Genomic DNA, 20,141 nt, shown 5'->3' on the forward strand with positions numbered 1-20,141 from the left:
TCAATTGTTCTTGATTTGATATAATAACATTTTAACTGGAGCACAAAAAACAGCTTTATGTGGTAGATACCTTGGTACCCTTCTACCCTTCCCTCCAATTTAATCTAAAAAAAAATATATATATACATATATATTTACACAATGCCTCTCAGTCCCTACATATCACATAAATTAAGAACTACCTATAAAAAACTCTGCAGGAAGAAAGTAATTTTGAAAGTGTTGTAGATAAATGCAAAGCTGAATCAAAACTGTTTTCTGAGTTTTTCAATAGTAAATTGAGACAGAGAAGTAGTCACCAAGCTAATAGTGGGTGGTTAGGCCTCTAAAGAGGCCTCAGCTTGGGCAAAAATAATGATTGATATATTTGTTGGTTATAGCACTACAACATCTTGGTTATATGGCACCATTTACAAATTTCTAAAGATGGCAAAGATGGTTATGTATCTAAAATGTGATCATGTAAAAACAGGGAAATTTGTTCCATACTTCCATAAATACAGTATAAGCTGTAATAGCTGAAATAGTCTTTCCAAGATGTTTGTTGTGTATTCTTTATGATTCGTTGAGCCTAAGTTCATGCTCATTGGAAATCCATGCACTGGAGATCCCTACAATATCTGTGAAGACAAGAGAGAGCACCATATTTTGTCCACACAGCAGCAGTGCAATCACTGTTCCATCAAGGGGCCAGATATTTGGAAAAACAGCCAGATTTTTGTTTTTTTTTGTTTTTGTTTTTTTATGGATTGGTGCTGCAAAATGTAATTTATCAGTCAAATATGTTGTGGCCTCTTCAGAGCTATCACAATTGGCCAATGAATGATCAGGTGAAGCAAGTTTCATAAATGGCTAACAATCAGCCCTGTCTAGACACCACCAGGAAGTACAAGATTTTAGTTTAGATCTTGCTGATTCTAATACTGTAAGAAAGTGGTTGCCACCATACAATATCTAGTAAAACTTGCCAAATAAGATATAAAAGAGCATTAGGAGAGCTGAGAGAAATATCAATGGTTGTCAAAGTACCAGTTTGACTATGGAATTGCATTGTTTCCTCTGAATTCAAAATCCCTACCTCCTCATCTTCTATAAAAGAAGTAAAACATCTCTGGGTTTACTGGTGCTGTCTCCCCACAGTGGGTGGCAACAATCAAGATCTCCTAGTAAAAGAAAAGGAGAGGGAAGGTCTCGCACCAGGCAGATAAGATCATCCCTCTTGACAAGAACACTGGGTGGAAGATAGATTCTATACCATATACGAGTGGTTTAAAAATATTTTGACTGTAACAGCCTGTAGTGGAGTTTGCAGTTCAAGAACAATTTGGGGGACATCATTACTAATCAGTATTGCAGTGCCGCTGTGGTAGTCCTGTTCTAAATTAAAGTCAGAATATAAGCATGCATGCAAAATATCTTGTGGGAGCAGGAGGAACTCAACTCTTCCCAAGAGGCATACAGACTGTGACAATTCCAATGGAGGAATTTAAATTTGGTTATTGAGGGTGGTTTGAGAGAAGCCCCAGGGAGGAGTTTCCCTTTGTCAACCTGACACTGTATTGTTCTTGACTGGTGAGGTTTGTCTTGTCTGGAGCTGGAGTTGCTTATGGGGTCAGTAATCCAAGATTGGGGGCATGATGTAGTTTTAGGAATCTGCACATCAGTTTTAATGCCTGGCTCAGGGCTGTCCGAGGCTCCAAAAGGAATCTTTCTTCGAGGGATGTCTGTTAAGTCAAGGGACTCAGCATATCCTAGGGAACATTTTTGGTGTAACTGAGAAACAACTATGGGAGATTTTGTTCTTGAAGAATGTTTGTTTTGGTTCAATATCCTTGGTATAGGTTCTTGATTAGGAATCCATATGAACTTGGACTTCAGCACTATGGGCTTCTGTTGTGGGAGTCTGTGATGCTGTTGCTGAGGATACTTTGGAGGGCTTTGCTGATGATGTAGAAGAGGGTTTTGTTGAAGATGCAGTGGAAAGCTTTGTTGAAGATATGGTGGAGGATTTTCTTGAAGATAGAGTGGAAAGTTTATTTGTGTGATTTTCCAAAATAGAGAATTTGTTTTGGACAGTAATAGCAGGAACAGGATTCTCATAGGAGCAGGGGAGAATAATCAATTGTTGAGATAGATGGGAAGATGCCCTAATTGTATTTGATGGAGTAGAAAAACTGGATTGGAGGGAGGAGGCCTATGTCTTTGCCCCACCATCCTTCAGTCTAAAATGAGGTTCTTACCTGGCACTACCAAGAATGATGAAATGGGAATTAGCCAGTTGAAGAATGTCTTGTTCAAGATGGCACTTCTTGCATTGTTGAGAATGTATTGGCTGAGCTTCTCAGCAGTGGAAGCAATAAAGTTCTGTTTCACATTCATGAGTAAGGTGCAAGTCAAGGGCAGAGCAGTCACTGCATCAGGGACCATATGTACAGTTCTTTCTTATGTGACTGAACCCACAACACTGGTAACATTGTGTAAAGGACAGTTGTTGAAAGCTTTAACTGATAGAGATAGAGGACCAACTTTTACTCCTTTGGAACCATAAAACATGAGCATGATATTACTATTTCCTCTGATCTGATTTTTGTCGCTCAATGAAAATTATCTGGGCATAACAGAAGGATGTCATTTTTTAAGAATTCATATAGATAGGTCTTGGTTGTAGATATGCCCTCTGCAATAGTTAAATGTTCGGTGTGGTTTGATTGATTTGAAAATTCTATCTGATGGGCATGTAGATGAGGGAGCATCATGGTCAGTGGTAAATCCTTAGCTCAGATCACCATACCTTTGCCATGTTTCTTGAGGTTATTTTTAGGGAACACTCCAATCTTTCTCTCTAGATACTTAATAGAGTGGATAAATTTATCTTCATTTTCTTTACAGTATGCCACAAACCAGTAAGGTGTAGGGATGTGGTGAACTTTGGAAGCACTTTCTTTTGCATCATCGAAGAGGATGGGACAATAATCTCATACAATAAAACTCTTACTGTCAGCTACATTGCTTGATCACATAACCTCAGCAATCAGGTTGCCATATCCAAGACATAGGGAATTTATTGCCTCATATGCAATTTTGGCAGCACTGTCAGATGTAAATGTCACACAGTACCGATTGGAAAAATAATCACCATCATATTTGAGATTGATGTGTAGAACTGTTCCAGTAGGCTTGAAAGCAGTGGATAGCATGGAATTATAAGGATGCATAGACATTCATTAACTTCCCTGTGTCAAGAAAGGACTCAACAGGTGATTTACAGGGTCTTCCAGGATGAGAAACAGTGGTGGAAGAGTGCAAGCTCCAGTCTGCTAACATGTATTATATCCATTACGACAAGAAAGTGATGTCTTGATGGTCTGGTCAACTACTCCTCAAGGACTGGGGTTATGGTTTGTATTCAGAAAGCCTGAGAAGATTAATTTGGCTCCAGGGCCCAAGGGCAACTGGCTAATGGTATTATAATGAGAGCAAGCACTGGTTGCCATGGATATCTAGTACCTCGTCCCCATGGGGGCCACTCATTTTAAAATGCAGCTCCTCTTGATTGGAAGGTTTGTGCACAATGGAGGTAAAACCTCCCTCATGACTCATCCCAGCTCAGACACCCAGGATGACTCCACAAGGTGATCTCTCTGGTGGGCAGCACCACTGGCCCATGTGGGGAACCTAGCTCTGGGAGCCTTATGTCTGGTCCCTGACTGGCAACCTTGCTAGCATGGGTAAAATTTTTCCCTAAATAGAGCAGAGCTGGGGCTCAAGCCCTCTCTAGCTTCACTCACCAAGCCCCTTACACACAAGCCCCACCATGGCAAGGTGGGAAGGAACCAAGAATTCAAATTTAGAAGATATGAATGCAGAAGTGAGGGAAGTGCTCGATGTTTTGGGATTATTGGATGTGACAAAAGGTTTGGAACCTGATAGGATCTCAAACTGGACATGTAAAAAAACAACTAGCTGACAAGATTCAGTCTTATTGCATGTTCATTAAAAAAAAGGCATAGTGCTGCACAATTAGAAAAGGGCTTCAGTACAAATTCACAAAAGTAGAAGGAGATACTAATAATTTACAGCTGGTATCATTAACTAGCACAATAGTGAAATTATGTAAAAGGATTGTGAAAAATTGATGGATCAAATATCTTAGAGATGAACATTCTGGCAGACAGTCAATTTGTCTTCAGATCTGGAAGTGTGTTAACCCATTAAAGCTTTTACTCATGAGTAACTGATATGTTGTAAGACAGGGGTGGGTGGACTGTGCGTACCTTGACCTAGAGAAAGTTTTTGATAAAGTACCTAATGATCAATATGTCGAAATTGGAACCTAATGAGAGACTAAAAAGTAAACTACTCAAATGCATAAAAGATATTTTGAAGGGATGATACATGATGATGGTAGTAAAGAATGTCAGGATGAAGAGCAGCAATCAGCAGAGTTCCACAAGGTTCAGTGATTCCATTAAACAAGATTTGACCACCAAAGGAATATTGGCATATGGACCACATCAAGAGTTGATTTTTTTATTCTAATCATTGAGAAAAAAAAAAAAAAAAAAAAAGTGTGATGGTACATGTGAGAAGAAGAGGGCCAGACAATAGAACAAAAGAACTCATGGACTACAAACCAATTGAGAAAAAATAACAAGGAAGACACCCAAAAAAGATTGTTAGATGGAATATCAAAAGTGTTGCAAAAAGAACATAAGCACAGAGGTAAAATATCAATGCCACGATAGCTGTAGCTGGAGAAGATTTGCCCATCATCTCCCAATTGACAGGCCAACCACCACAGACAACTGAGCATATGGGGAAGCAAGGTAAACAAAAACATCACATGAAAACAACAAGAAAACAATCTTATGCCAGAACCCTATACACCAGGATCACAAATGAGATATTTTAAAGAATGTAAGGGACAACTAGCAGACAAGATTCACAATCTTCTTATATGTTCATTGAAAGAAGGCACAGTACTACTTGATTGGAAGAGGGCAAATGTAGTACCAATTGACCAAAGGGAGACACCACTAAATTATAGGTCAGTATCACTTTGCTGTACTGTACCACTTCTCTGAATATATATTTCAATTTTTGCCAAATATACTGAATATTGTGAAGTTTGCTAAAGATTCAGAGGAAGTTAGTCTGTGCAATTTTCCAAAACATGAAACATGTTTTGGACTATAACAGCAGGAGCAGGATGAAATAATTGGTGGTTGAAAGAGGTGGGACGGTGCCTTGATTGTATTTGATGGCGTGGAAGAACTGGAGTGGAGGGAGGAGGTACAGTATATGTCTTTGCTCCACCATCTTTTTTGTCAAAATTGAAGTCCTCATCTGGCACTAACAAGACTAGTAAACTGGGAATTAGCCATTTGAAGAATACCGTGTTCAAGACTCTCTCGCATTGTTGAGAATATACTGGGTGAGCTTCTCTGCAGTGGAAGCCATAAGGTTTTGATTCATATTCAGGGGTAGTGTGTGAATCAATGGGTGAGTCATGGTTGAATCAGAGATCATTTGTACAATTCTTCTTTCCATGATGAAAATTATAGCATTGGTAACACTGTAATAGATGGTTCATGAAAGGTATCACATCCTTAACATGAGTGGTTGTGTTGTGTCATGCCCTTGTGTGAATAAAGTTTCCTGTTTGTAGTTTTAAGGCATGCCTTGTGTGAATATACGTAATGTATGTTTTATATTGTATTATATTCTATAATGTATATTTCTTGAAATGTTGTGCATTGCACAATACCCATCTATTGGAGCACACCCATTACATATTATTAGGAAATGACAAGCTGAGGAACATAACATGATTTGGGGGGAAAAGCTCACCCGGCTTTCACATAGGCTGAAGATCTTTAAACTATCTACTTAGGAAATGTTCCTGCATCCTGGAAACATAAGCACTTATACACAGAGTATAAAAGGTCAAGCAGAAGTGACCCAACAGAGACCAGAGTCAATAGAGAGGAGAAACAGAGAGAACAGAGACTAGACAGAGAACAGAGGGAGACCACACAGTGACATTAAGAAGAGAAGCAGATCCAGAACAAGAAAAGAAACGAAGCAGATGTCCAGGGCACATCTGAATTTATGTAAAATTTCTTCTACTTTCATCTATTATGATAACTACGCTAAACAAGTCCTTTGGACCATAACTACAGCCCGTCTCCGAGCAAAGTGCAAAGCATTTGTATATTTTCTGAATAGTATTGGACATTCTCCAGATTGCTGTTTGACTACAAGTGACATGACACTGTTATTTTCTCTATTTATGAAACATCATCCACTATCTTACTTGTTCCCGACTACCAGAACCTTCTACCAGATGAAATACCAGAAGCTTCCCCTACCAGAAGTTATCATCTATAATCTTCACCTCAAACTACCTATTTGTCCCCCAAGACCATTGGTGTGACCTCAGCAACCAGTATCAAGACTTGTCTACACCATAATTAAGACTTCGTTTCACCCACCTGGACTTACATGTTGCAAACATAAGCACTCAACAATTACTTGGTAATTTACCTGATCTATTTCCTGTCATATGCTTTGATATACTGATACTATTCTATACCCCTTTATGCTGTATGTTTTATTTTTGTTCTTGTAATAATATCTAGTTTTAACGAAGAATTTAATTATCCTGCCTGAACTCTGTTATCTGTCTGAATTGCACACAGCCCTAACTTTTTTCTTTTTCAGGTGCTAAGAAGAGAAGGAGGGTGGAGGGGTGTGGAGTGTATTCAGGGATGGAATGGGTGGGAATGATTTTATGCCTTTTCCTTTTTGGCTACCTCCCTTGTAAGGGGGAAAAACCCTTGGTATATGTATGTATGTATGTTGACTAGCCTGATTCATAGGTGAGTCATGACAAAAGGTTTTACTGGGATAGAAATAGGACCAATATTCATTCATTTGGGGAGATATGAACCATAAAACCTGAGCATGATCGTGTTACTACAGTCGAACCTTGAAAGCCCGGACCCTGAATGCCCGGACCCTCGTATGACCGGTCGAAATGAACAAAGGGCGGACTTTTCAAGCAAAGTTCCCTATTTGTCCGGTAGGTGGCAGCGACGGCTGTACACGTGTACTCAAACCCGGCCCAGTCAAGCCGCCACTAGGGCTGCCGTTTCGTAGAATTTTGTACCAAAACTTAGTAAAATAGCGGCATGTGGCAACTGCACAAGGACACGAGGAAATTTTTTCTACATATTAGCGGGCTGTTAAAAACGTTCAAAAACTCAAACTTTTGTTTAAAAATCATAGAACTAGTTATCAAATAATAAATGGTACATCAAAATATGACTTTTATTGGTAATTGTGTTACTTATAAGATATTATACCCCAAAAGATACGTTTTTACCATGTAGAAAAAAAATTACGCTAAAGTTTCAGCTTTCTTTTAGCGATAATAATATATAAAAAATTATTTTTATATCTTACTGAATATGTTAGGGCATGGGGGCCTTATATACATTCAAGAATAAAAAAACTAGAACCACCATTTTGTCAAAGTTTGACAAGTATATCTTGCTATGAAAGTCTGCACACGCCTGTGAAAAATGTATGCCCCGGTATGGCAACACTCCCATTCTACACGGCAGTGTAGAAAATGCGGCAACCCTGGCCGCCACCACTGTCCCACGTGCATACCTCCCGATATTTACAGTGTGCGTAATAAAAAATACAGTACAGTACACTGTATATACAGTACATTTACATGCCTGTATTACAGTTATTACAGAATTATTAGTATTATAGCATTATTATTACAATATTGTTATTATTACAGTGTTAGAGTATTATTCTTATGTGTTGCTATGCCATATCATACATTATCCATACGTATACCCCTATGAAAATCTACGGTTGTTAGGGCGATATTTTCGATGACCGGACATTTGGCATGACCGGACCACCCTTCCCCCCAAATAGTCCGGGCTTTCGAGGTTCAACTGTATTTCCTTAGATTTTTGTAGCTCATTGGGCATAATTGAAGGATATTTTTTGGGATTCATACAATTCCTGGTTGTAGATATGCATTTTGCAGTAACTGAATGTTCAATGTGGTTTGATTAAAAAATTACATTTGAAGGGCAAGGTAGATATAAGAGCATCATTGCCTGTGCTAAGTCTTTAGACTGGATTAACATTCCTTTACTATATTACTTGATGTTATTTTTTGGGAGTACTCCAATCTCCCTCTTTAGATACTTTGCTGCATGGGCAAAGTTGCTTCTGTTTTCTTTGTAGTTTGCCACAAACCAATAAGGTGTAGGGGTGTGATTACAAAGTTGTATATGTACTATTTACATGGATCCCAAAGGAAAACTATTTTATGCATATTTTTGTATGCACATTTTTTGTGATATTAACCATTGAATACTAGCTTTCACAAACTTTATACATTCATACAAGAAGGTACATGTGTTTTGAAATACACTGGGTACAGATAAGCAGTGTATCTGTAAATTACAAAAGCAAATGTACCCATTTTCTCATGTAAAAAAAAAAAAAAAAGTATCCATGAAAATTTCTATTTCTACTTTACATGAAAATTAGTGCTATATTCATAAAATTCAGACATTTATTACTTAAGAACATCACATCTGATAATGTTGTTTTTTTTTGGGGGGGAGGAAAATGGGCATCACATGGGAATAATTATTTGCCCTAATTAAGTGGCTGAACTGGATGTCAAGGAATGTCAGTAATAAATTCTGAACTAAAAGTATAAGAGTGGGTTGACCAGTCCTTCTTGCATTACAGATTATGCATCAAAATAAAAAACAGATTTTACTGTATAAATTTTTCTTCACATGAATGTACCATCTCTGAAAAAAATATAAGCCTGGATGTACAATGTGAAAATCATGCACACTTACAAGAATGAGGCCAGATATGAGAGATGAAGTTCCTGTCAGAGCCACATAAAACTTTGGTGTTAATGTGGACAAGAACACCGTGGCTGAAAAGAGAGAAAATAAATATCAAAAACAAGGTAATTAGTTCTAGAGTCATTATTTACTATAGTTTCAATCACACTATTAAAATCTTTAAAAATATACATGGTAGTGCATATTTACTGATGAAGAAAACTATGTATTTTTTTTCTTTATAGGAAATGTACAGAAATCATAAAGCACGTGTAAGAGGCTATGAAACAGACCCATCATTTGTGCTTGATTTAACTCTTTACACAAATAAAGGTAGTCATCGACTTACAACTGTAATTGGTTCCGACTGAGTTGACTGACCGGTCATAACTTGATTTGGTCGTATGTCAGACACGTTAAATTCCCATAGGAATAGTAGACTCTTAAAGTCATGATTTACCTACATTTTCTTATATATACATTATATATATATATATATATATATATATATATATATATATATATATATATATATATATATATATATATAGTCATATTTAAGTCATACATGTATTTAGTACTCTGAACATGTGTCTCTACAACACATTTCTTTAAACATCATACCATTTCATATTGTTTAGTTAGGTTTAAATCACACACAGAATATTAGGGTTACTACAATTGGTTTAATATTGAAAATGAAAATAATACAGTAATGTTGAAAAATACAATTATGTACAGAAGATGTTGAAAAAAAAAAACAGAAAACATTTGTGGAAATACAAAAAGACAATGTAAAACAAAGACACAAACAAAACTTAGTCGCTGCTCGGATAGCTGGTGCTGGGCTGTGGATCATCCGGGTCAACTGTTGGTGTGGTGGGAGGAGGGGTAACAGTCGGTGTTGTAGGAGGTGGGGTAACGCTCAGTAAGGTGGCAGCAGGGGCAATGGCAGGAGTGATTGGTGAAGTTGTTCGTTTCATGAACATAGTAAGCTTTGTTTGGATTGCTTTTTTTTTCTATAATAATATTCATGATATGGATGCACTGCATTGTTTATCGTCCTCTCAATCCTTGTAAAGCATTCAAAGTTAGGGTCCATTTCTTCCAACTGTTTAAGGAATTTATTCATTGTAGCAAAGGTTTTTGATAATCCCTTAGTGGTGAATTTCTTTACTGGCAACTCTTCTTCTTCCTCTGCCTGTCTTCTCTCCTCTTTAGCCATTCATTCCTCTTCCAATTCGATGAGTTCTTCATTTGTTAGTTCACCAGATTCTTGATCTAATAATTCTTCCACATCTAATTCACATTCCAATGAAAGTTCTTTTGACAATTTCAATACTTTTTATGTATCTCACTGAGTTCTTCACCGTCAAATCCAGCAAAATCATGCACATAACCTTTGAGACACTTTTTCTAAATTCCATTCATACACTTTTCAGTGACAGCCTCCCATGCAGCAGATAGATTCTTGATGCACATAAGAACATTGTATTGTTTCCAAAATTGACGTAGGCTTAGTTCTGAATCAGCATCTATAGCAGCTATTGCTTGGGCAAAAATGATTCTCAAATAGTTTGCTTTGAATGTTGCAATCAAACCTTGGTCCATAGGTTGAAGAATTGATGTTGTGTTAGGTGGCAAATAAACAACTTTCACATTGGGATGAAGATCACCCAAATGAGGTGGATGTCCAAGTGCATTATCCAACAGAAGTAAAACATTAAAAGCAATTCCTTTTTCTAACAAATATTCACGCACTTGAGTTAAGAAGCAATTCACAAACCAGTCTTCAAAAAGTGGCTGAGTCATCCATGCCTTATAATTTGATCGAAAGCAAGAAGGCAAAGTGTGGTTGTTTACATGCTTGAACACACGTGGATTTTCTGAATGGTAAATTAAGAACGGCTTCAGTTTGATTCCTGCAATATTCCCGCCAAGCAGAAGAGTAAGCCTATCCTTGTAAGCTTTAAATTCTGGCATTGTTTTAGCTTCTTTATGGATATATGTGCATTCTGGCATTCACTTCCAATACAATCCTGATTCATCTCCATTAATTATTTGCTGTGGAAGATAGCCATCATGTATAATAATTTCATCAAGCATTTCCACAAACTTTTTAGCTCCTTCTTTATCTGCATTCACTGCTTCTCCAGTCACACGAACACTATGGAGTTGAAATCTTTTCTAAAAAATTTCAAACCATCCAGTACTTGCAACAAAATCTTGCGTGTATTCATCTCTGGCACGTTCCTTCAAAGTCTCAAACAGACTTTTTGCCTTTGTCTATATGGTAAACAGGCTTAATGGTGTCCTTTTCTGAATTTGGTCTTCCATCCAAACACTTCACAAATTTTTCTTTGTCTTTCAAGACCATCAACACGGTTGAATGTGATAACTGCATATCACGTGCGATTGCATTCACTTTTTTTCCTCTTTCAAACTGTTTAATCACATTCACTTTTTGGTCCAGATCAATGTCTTTTCTTTCCTTCTTGGCAGACTTGGGAATGGACAAAGGTAATTTCCTCTTGGGAGAAATCTTGGGGGTAATTTGTAATAAAACTTTTCAGTGGATACATAGGATGTTAGCACTGTGATGAACAAAGCATGAATGAGACACTGAAAGAGTGAGCAGCATCACTATTGTGCATTGAGAAATGGAGAGGCAGGCGGGAGGGTGGCGCATGAAAATATGAACTAATAAGTACATATTATATACCGGTATATATATTATACAGACGGGTGGTGACAGCCATAAAGTTGAACAGTTGTATGTCGGATAGGTCGTAAGTCAACGGCTATCTGTAATATTTTGAGCAGAAACTGCTCATGCTGAATTTGTTCAAAACATACATACATATACCAAAGACTTTTTACCCCTTTATATGGGAGGTAACCAAAAAACAAAAGCAAAACCACTCCCACCCACTCCATCCCTATCACACTCCACTCCCCTCCACCCTCTTCCCTCCCTCTTATCTTGGCACCTTGTGGATAACGGGTCATCCCTGCATCTTGTCCACTGCCCTGGGTCAGAAGCAGTGTCACAAGACACAGCACATCCACAGCAAGGCCACTTCATTAAATCAGCGACCCCCTCTCTGTCCCTTCATGCAGAAAAGGAGAAAACAGGGAGAAATCCATTCAGGCTGCGTCAAATTTTGCTCACACATACTCCCTCACCCCTCATCCCCCACCCATTCCACCTCATGGATCACATCATCATCCATGTACAACCATTCTCCATAATTTGTAATATTTTGGGGTTCCATTCTTGGATATTACTCCTGTAGAAAAATGTATAATTCAAGATCCCTAAAAGTAAAAACAATTACAGATTGAACAAATATCAAACTCCTTCAAAAAAGTAACAACAAAATTTATTCAAATTTCACATTATTTTATTATGAACATGCAAAATATTCAATCTATTACCCCATGTCCATTTTATAGATGTAGTTGATAACACCAGATGTATCATACTCTTTGGCTGGCAGTAAGACCATATCAATTCATGGAAGGTATTTCAGGAGCATAAGATGCTAAGAGCTAAGGTCATTACCTCTATGAGTTTAGGAAACAACTCAGATCTAATGAATGGATTGTAAAGATAAAATGTATAGATCATAACAAGAGAAATGACTTGTGTCCAATGAAAATAACATCTAAATTGCAAGTCATAATGTACCCTGTACTGGGGTATTGACTGCATGTTATTGTGCAGTATCAGTTGCACACTAGCATGCAACCAATGCTTTCAGGACTTTTGGAGTGACCCTATGGTCTAGTGCCACATGTTATTTGTCAATGTTAGAGTAAAATCTCTACTCCTTGAGGAATGATGCTACTTTTTTATTACAACTATCCCTCCTCTATTCTGTTTCCAGATTTTTTTGGAAAGTTATCAATCAAAATAGGTGCTCACTTGCCAAGTGGGTTAGAATGTTGCCACTAGCAACAGAGGTTGAAGTGATGGCAATTGAAACTCTGCTGACAGGAACTTTGACCTCAGTTGGAGATAAATGATTACTTGAGAGTTGTTGTTGTTGTCGTTCCCTAGACTGTCCGAGCAGTCCTGTCTCCCCAAGGAATGCCACACCCGAAACTGGGTTTTCCCACAAATCCTTTATAGAGTGTATGTTGTATTGTTTGCGTGCATGATTGTGTATAATGCAGTCTTCCATTATGTGTTGTATGGTATGGGGTGAAGTGTTACATCCTGGGCAGCTGTTCACAATGCGGTCATCCAGCCTCTTCTGGTAGCTTAGAAGTGCTGGGTGGTTGCCGCACCGCAGTCTGGCCAGGTGGACTCTGTCCTTTCGTGGGAGAGAGGATTCAGAAGGGTGGATATCAGGGGGTCTGCCATGCAGCAGTGTGTTGTCTTTCAGTGTGTTAATGGAGCGGTGAGTGACATGATTATGAATATGTTTCCGGAGGCTGGTATTTGATGGTTGTGGAGGAAGAGAAGAGACTGTGTGTGATACAGGTCTTTGGGTGTTGTTTTAATGTTTCTTGGTGTGTGTGGGTGTTCTGCCATGTAGTGTAGCAGGTGTGATGTGTTTGTGGTGGCTGCGGCAAGTGTTTGTGTGCCTCTCATGTTGAGGTGGTCCTTGACTTTGAGGACTTTTGTTTCATGGTGTAAATGGTCTGTAGGTGTTGTATTTGTGCAGCCTATAATTGTTTTTAGGGCTTTGTTTTGTATGATTTGAAGGGTGTTGTGGTGTGTCTCACTGAGATTAGGAGCCCATGCAGGACTCGCATAATTCATCACTGAGCATATGCATTGTTTGTATATTGTTATATTAGTTTCTTTGTTTTGTCCAAATGTTGTTCCAGCGATTGACTTAAGTGCATTAAGTCTAGGTGTGCATTTGTTTTTTATGTTTGTGATGTGTTGTTTGAAAGACATGGATGTATCATATGTTACACCAAGAATTTTCGGTGTGTTTGTGTGTGGTATTAGAGTGTTGTTGATGTAGAGATGAGGTATGTATTTGTGTTCTTTTGTCCAGTTGTTGTTGTTGTCGTTCCCTAGACTGTCTGTCCGAGCAGTCCCGTCTCCCCAAGGAAGGCCACAGCCGAAACTGGGTTTTCCCACAAATCCTTTATAGAGTGTATGTTGTGTTGTTTGCGAGCATGATTGTGTATAATGCAGTCTTCCATTATGTGTTGTATGGTATGGGGTGAAGTGTTACATCCTGGGCAGCTGTTCACAACACGGTCGTCCAGCCTCTTCTGGTAGCTTAGAAGTGCTGGGTGGTGACCGCATCGCAGTCTGGCCAAGTGGACTCTGTCCTTTCGTGGGAGAGAGAGGATTCAGAAGGGTGGATATCAGGGTGTCTGGCATGCAGCAGTGTGTTGTCTTTCAGTGTGTTAATGGAGCGGTGAGTGATATGATTATGAATATGTTTCCGGAGGCTGGTATTTGGTGGTTGTGGAGGAAGAGAAGAGAGTATCTGTGCGTAATAAAGGTCTTTGCCAATCAGCAGCAACCACCCCTGGCCATCAGCTCTACGCAGATGGCACCGATCCCTCTATTGTCCAGTTGGTGAGAAGTGTTGCTGTAGATTTGGTTGGAGCTATTTTGAGTCTGTTTGTGATGAACCATGTGTCGAGTGTATCAAGGTATGGCTGGATTATTTCTGCAGCTTTGTCTGTGTTACGATGTGTGCATGTGATTGTTATGTCATCTGCGTAGGAAGAGATTTGTATTTCTGAGGTGTCTGGTGTGGGTAAGTCATGCATGTATAGATTAAAGAGCATGGGGGATAGAACAGAGCCCTGTGGTACTCCATTCTTAATGTTTCTGATGTGCGATGATTGGCCATTATATGACACATAAGCATTCCTACCTGCCAGATAATTGGCCAGCCATCTTTTGGTGTTATTGTGCATGTCTGTGTTATATATTTTATTTGTTAGGTTGTGGCGGGGGATAGCATCAAAAGCTTTACTAATGTCTAATGTTATAAGAAGTGTTCTGTGGTGGGGCCTATCTGAATTGATGCCATCTAAAATTCTTTGTGTGAGGTTTATCAGAAGAGTGTTTGTGGAGTGTAGTGGCCTAAAACTGTGTTGTGAGTCAGCAAGGGGATTATGTGGTGTGACAAGTTTAAGTATTAGGCGTTCAATGACTTTAGAGGGGGTGCAGAGAAGTGTGATTGGGCGGTGCGATGTTGGGATTGTTGGGTCTTTGTTCGGTTTTGGAATGAGAATAAATGAGCCTGATATTTTGAGCTTTGTAAACAGGAAGGGAGTACTCGTTGGGTCCCCTACTCTCCAATTTATCACACCTAGCTTCAGATTCATGTACAGTTCCAACTTATTCTATATCCTTGATTTCCAGTTACCATATCTAGATCTGAATTCATGTACTGTTCCAGCTTGGGCTGCATCACCCTCTAGCTATTCCAAGTATTTATGCATCCAAATGGAAACCTCGTTTCTTCATATCCTTTAGATATGTAGTCTTTCTCAATTTGTTACCATGACCTTTTAAAATGCTCTCATCCTTAATCAAGAGACCTCTTCTCTCAATACACTCTCCTTTAGTACATATATACATATACCATAGGCATTTTCCCCCTACATGGGGGGGGAGTAGCCAAAAAGAAAAAGGCATAGAAACCACTCCCACCCATTCCATTTCCTATATATTCCACTCCCCTACACCCTCCTCCCTCCCTCTTATCTTGGCACCTCTCCTTCAGTGACCTGAATAATCTTCAACCTTTCAAAGTTCGCAGACCCAGTGCTTTTAGTCTTTCCTTAAATGGTTTATCTGCCAGGCTGGGGACCAGTTTGGTTGCTGCACTTTGTATTCTCTCAATCTTGCTTGTATCCTTCACTCTGTGGGAACCATACCACTGAGCCATAATTCAGTCTTGTACAAATAAGGGTTTCAATGAGTTTTTTCATTATCTCCACATCCACATAGTGAGAAACCACTTTAATTTTCTGCAGCAGTCCATATGTTTATCCCACAACCCTGCTCATATACCTGTCAGATGACAGGTTGTCTTTTGTCAACACTCCCAGATCTTTCTCTCTCTTTTGCTTTTGTAATGGGTTCTCTTCCCAAGGAGTAATCTAAGGATTGTCTTTTGCCACTACTGCCCACTTCCAGTACTTTGTGAGTATTTACCTAGTTGTATTATACGGGAAGGGGAGCTATGTTCGTGGTGACCCGTTTTTGTACCTTGCAAGATCAAGTTTGTTCTTAAATTGTTGTATTGTGTTTGCACACACTATTTCTTCATCCAATTTGTTCCATACATCTATCACTCTATGTGGGAAGCTGTTCTTTTTCAGGTCTCTTCTGTAGTTATCCTTCTTGAGTTTCATTGCATGTCCTCTTGTTTTTCCTGTTCTGTTTTAATAGGTCCTCTCTATCAAGGCATTCTTTTCCTTTCATAATTCTGTAGATGGTTATTATGTCCCCTTGTTCTCTTCTTTGTTCCAGGGTTGGTAATTCCAGTTTGGCCCGTCTTTGTTCATATATTAGGTTTGCAACTGTTGGGACCAACTTTGTTGTTGCTCTTTGTATTCTTTCTAATCTTATATATTTTTTTTTATTCATCTAATTGTAGTATACAGGAAAGGAGCAATGCTCATTGGGTCCCATTTCCTATTCTCTAATATTTTATCATACCAAGCCTCAAGTTCATGTATAGTTCCAACTTAATCTATATCCTTGATTTCCAATTATCATATTTAGATTTGAACTCGTGTGTTGTTTGAGCTTCGGCTATATCACTTTCTGAGCTATTCCAAGTGAGTATGTATCAACATGGAAAACTATTTCTTTATACCCTTTAGACATGTGGTCTTTCTTGATTTGTTACCAGGACCTCTAAAATCCTTCCCATCTTTAATCAGGAGGTCTATTCTGTCAATGCAATTGATCCCTTTAGTGACCTGAATTTGTAATCATATCTTTCTCTTCAGTCCTTCAAAGTTGGCAGATCCAGTGTTTTTAGTCTTTTCTCATATGGTTTACCATATTTTCCGGCGTATAGTGCGCGACTTTTTTCCGTTGGAAGGGCCTAAAAATGGGGGGTGCGCGTTATCCGGTGGTGCGCATTATCTACGGCCTACGATAAAAATTCTGCGGCTGTGTGTGTAATTTTTTTTCACAACAACGTGACGATGTTGGCCGTCACAAAGTCGGGACGGCACACTTCTCCGTGACGTTCCGTGAGAACAAGAAGAACAGCCATGGTGACATGAAAGAATATGCCAGCATGGGCTATATAAATATTTGGTATAGGTAGGTATCTATCGAATCTTATTTTTCATGTTTAAATAGGCCTAAACACCATGAAACATGATCAATATTCATGATATTTGCCCATGTTCACAGCATCCTAGTTTGAATTTTTATGTTGGCTTTGTTGCTTCACTTTAGGTATGGTACAAATTCCGTTGCGGCCGTTCATAAACTCGTGTCAAACACCTGACTACAACACTCCAGGAGTTATATTAACCAAACGTCACCTCGATGAGAGACTGTCCTATTTCATCACTGTCATTGCAGGTTCAAAGCTAAAATGAAACAGTCTGTAGTTTGTTTCAGTATTAAATAGAAAAAAATGGTAAAGATGAATTATTTCCTCAAGATATAAAATGAACATTTTCTGTAAAAATCCCGAAATTTTTCTGTATATTTTACTTTCAATAGACTTTTTTAGATCATATTTCCTACAAACTATTTAAACTACAAAGTAATAAGGGACCAACGCACAACATGAGTCATATACCGGTACATGTAGTTCCGACTTTTTCTTAGTTGTGCTGATTGATGCCTAAACTGACACTTAATTTAGTGACAAATCAACAGATTTCCCAGCGGTGGCCCTAGCCAATGAAAAATACGTCTCCATGTAACCTCGTTCACATGATACTAGGTAACTAATCGCCGTTATTTCATTGGTTTATTTTTACTAACATTAATTATCGTAGTCTATGCAAATATTTGGGATCCGTAAAACAGCACTGGCACCAACATCATGAACGTTGGCCGTTTTAGCTCACCCGGAATACGCGAGATCAGGGCCGAGACTGACAGTTCTATTGCCAATCTAGCCTACACTAAACACCCTCCTGCGAGAGTTTGTTAAACTAAACGTCACTTGAGTACACTTATGAACCGAAACATAGTTGCTGCATGGCGATAAAAACTTGTACACGGTGATAAAAACTTGAACATGGTGATAAAAACTTGTACGATGAATTATTCCCTTGGGATAGTAAATTACAATTTTTCTGTAAAAATCCGAAATTTTTCATGTACATTTTGTATTCAATAAACTTTTCATGGCTCAAATTTCCCACAAAACAATGGACCAACGCAAGCAGGAGTCGCATACATGCAGTTCACGAGCTTTAGCCACCAGTGACTTTTCCTGGCATGCACATTATATGTCGGTGCGCGCTATCTGTGTACTGAGATAACGAAGTGCATGGGTGGGCACTATAACCCGATGCGCATTCTAAGCCGGAAAATACGGTATTTGCCAGACTGGGGGCTAGTTTGGTTGCAGCCCTTTGTATTCTCTTGATCTTGCTTATATCCTTCACTCTGTGTGGGGACCATACCACTGACGCATATTCCAGTCTTGTACGGATCAAGGGTTTAATCAGTTTTTTCATCATCTCTTCGTCCATATAATGAGATATCCACTTCGATCTCCTGCAGTAGTCTACGTGTCTCTCCACAATCTTGCTGATATGTCTGTTCGGTGATATGTGGTCTTTTATCAACACTTCCAAATATTTCTTGTTTTGCTTTTGAAATGGGTTCACTTCCCAAGGTGCAGTTTAAGGTTGGTCTTTTGACACTATTGCCAATTTCCACTACTTTGTGTTTTTTTGTATTGAACTGTATTTCCCTCTCTTGGCTCCATGCCAAAATAGTGTCTAGATCTTTTTGCAATAGTCTACCACCTGCCTCATTTTTCACTTCTCATGATTTTTGCATCATTTGCAAACATGTTGGCATAGCTTGTTGTTCCTTCCATCATATCAATGATATAGACAAGAAACAACATTGGTGGAACTCCACTCATTACTGCTCTCAAGCTTGACATCTTATCCTTTACTACTGTCCTCATATATCTTTCAAAAAAAATTTCATCCAATTGAGTAGTTTGCTCCTCAATAAGCTCCAATTTCCATAACAGTTGACTATGAGGTACTTTATCAAATGCCTTCTCTAGGTTGAGGTACACACAGTCCACCTACCCCTATCTCTCTCACACATGCCCTTCCAGATTTGAAGCCAAACTGAATGTTTGTCAAATTGTTCATCTTTTCAAGATATTTGGTCCATCAATCTTTCACAATCCTTTACAATAATTTCACTATTGTGCTGGCCTATAAGTTTGTGGTGTCTCCTTATTTCCACCTTTATGAATTCACACCACATTTGACCTTTTCTGATCAAGCAGCACAGTGCCTTCTTTTGATGAACATGTAACAAGACTGTGAATCTTGTCCACTAGTTGTTCCCTATATTGTTTAAGTATCCAGTCTGAGATCCTGTCAGATCCTGAAGCTTTTGTCACATCCAATGATACCAGGAGATTGACCACTTCCCTCACTTCTACATTTATATCTTCTAAACCTGGTTTTTTGCTCCCCTCACTTTCCTCCAAAAAAGTGCTCTCTTTTGTGAAGACCAATTGGAAACTTTCATTCATTATTTCTGCCTGAGCTGAGGCTTCTTCAAAGACCTCACCACCCACTATTAACTTGGTGATTACTTCCCTGTGTCTCAATTTACCATTTATAAACCTGTAAAACAGTTTCAGTTCATCTTTGCATTTATCTACTACACCTTTCAAAATTGCTTTCTTCCTCCCAGCGAATTCTTGTATAGTCATTCCTAGCTTGTTTGTAATCTTCTTTTGTTTTGTTCCTTCTTCTATTCCTCCATTTTTCCCAAGCCATATCCCTGGCCTTTTTCATAATCTCACACTTTTTGTTAAATCAGTTCTGTTTCTGCCTCTTCCTTCCACCAGTCTTTGGTACATGTCTGTTCACTCCCCAGTTTTGTGTGAGTATTTACCTAGTTGTATTATACGGGAAGAGAACTATGCTTATAGTGACCCATCTTTGTATCTTTCAGCATCTAGTTTTTTCTTAATTCTTGTATAGTTTTTGCACACACTGTTGCCTCATCCAATTTGTTTCAGGCATCTATCACTGTGCGGGAAAATACTCTTTTTCAGATCTCTT

At 38.6% G+C, this 20,141-nt stretch overlaps 1 protein-coding gene across 4 annotated transcripts in view; it reads right to left on the reverse strand.

The window, feature by feature from the left end:
* LOC143033456 (protein ST7 homolog) overlaps positions 1-20,141 on the reverse strand; it is a 117,703-nt gene that overhangs the window by 58,142 nt on the left and 39,420 nt on the right. For all 4 annotated transcript variants that reach the window (XM_076198921.1, XM_076198924.1, XM_076198923.1 and 1 more), the window contains exon 2: positions 8,910-8,992. In XM_076198921.1, the coding sequence (XP_076055036.1) occupies positions 8,910-8,992 (83 nt within the window). The remainder of the gene's footprint in view (positions 1-8,909; positions 8,993-20,141) is intronic.

Source organism: Oratosquilla oratoria, chromosome 15, assembly GCF_046742065.1.
Source record: "Oratosquilla oratoria isolate Oo_2021 chromosome 15, ASM4674206v1, whole genome shotgun sequence".
NCBI classification, from domain to species: domain Eukaryota; kingdom Metazoa; phylum Arthropoda; class Malacostraca; order Stomatopoda; family Squillidae; genus Oratosquilla; species Oratosquilla oratoria.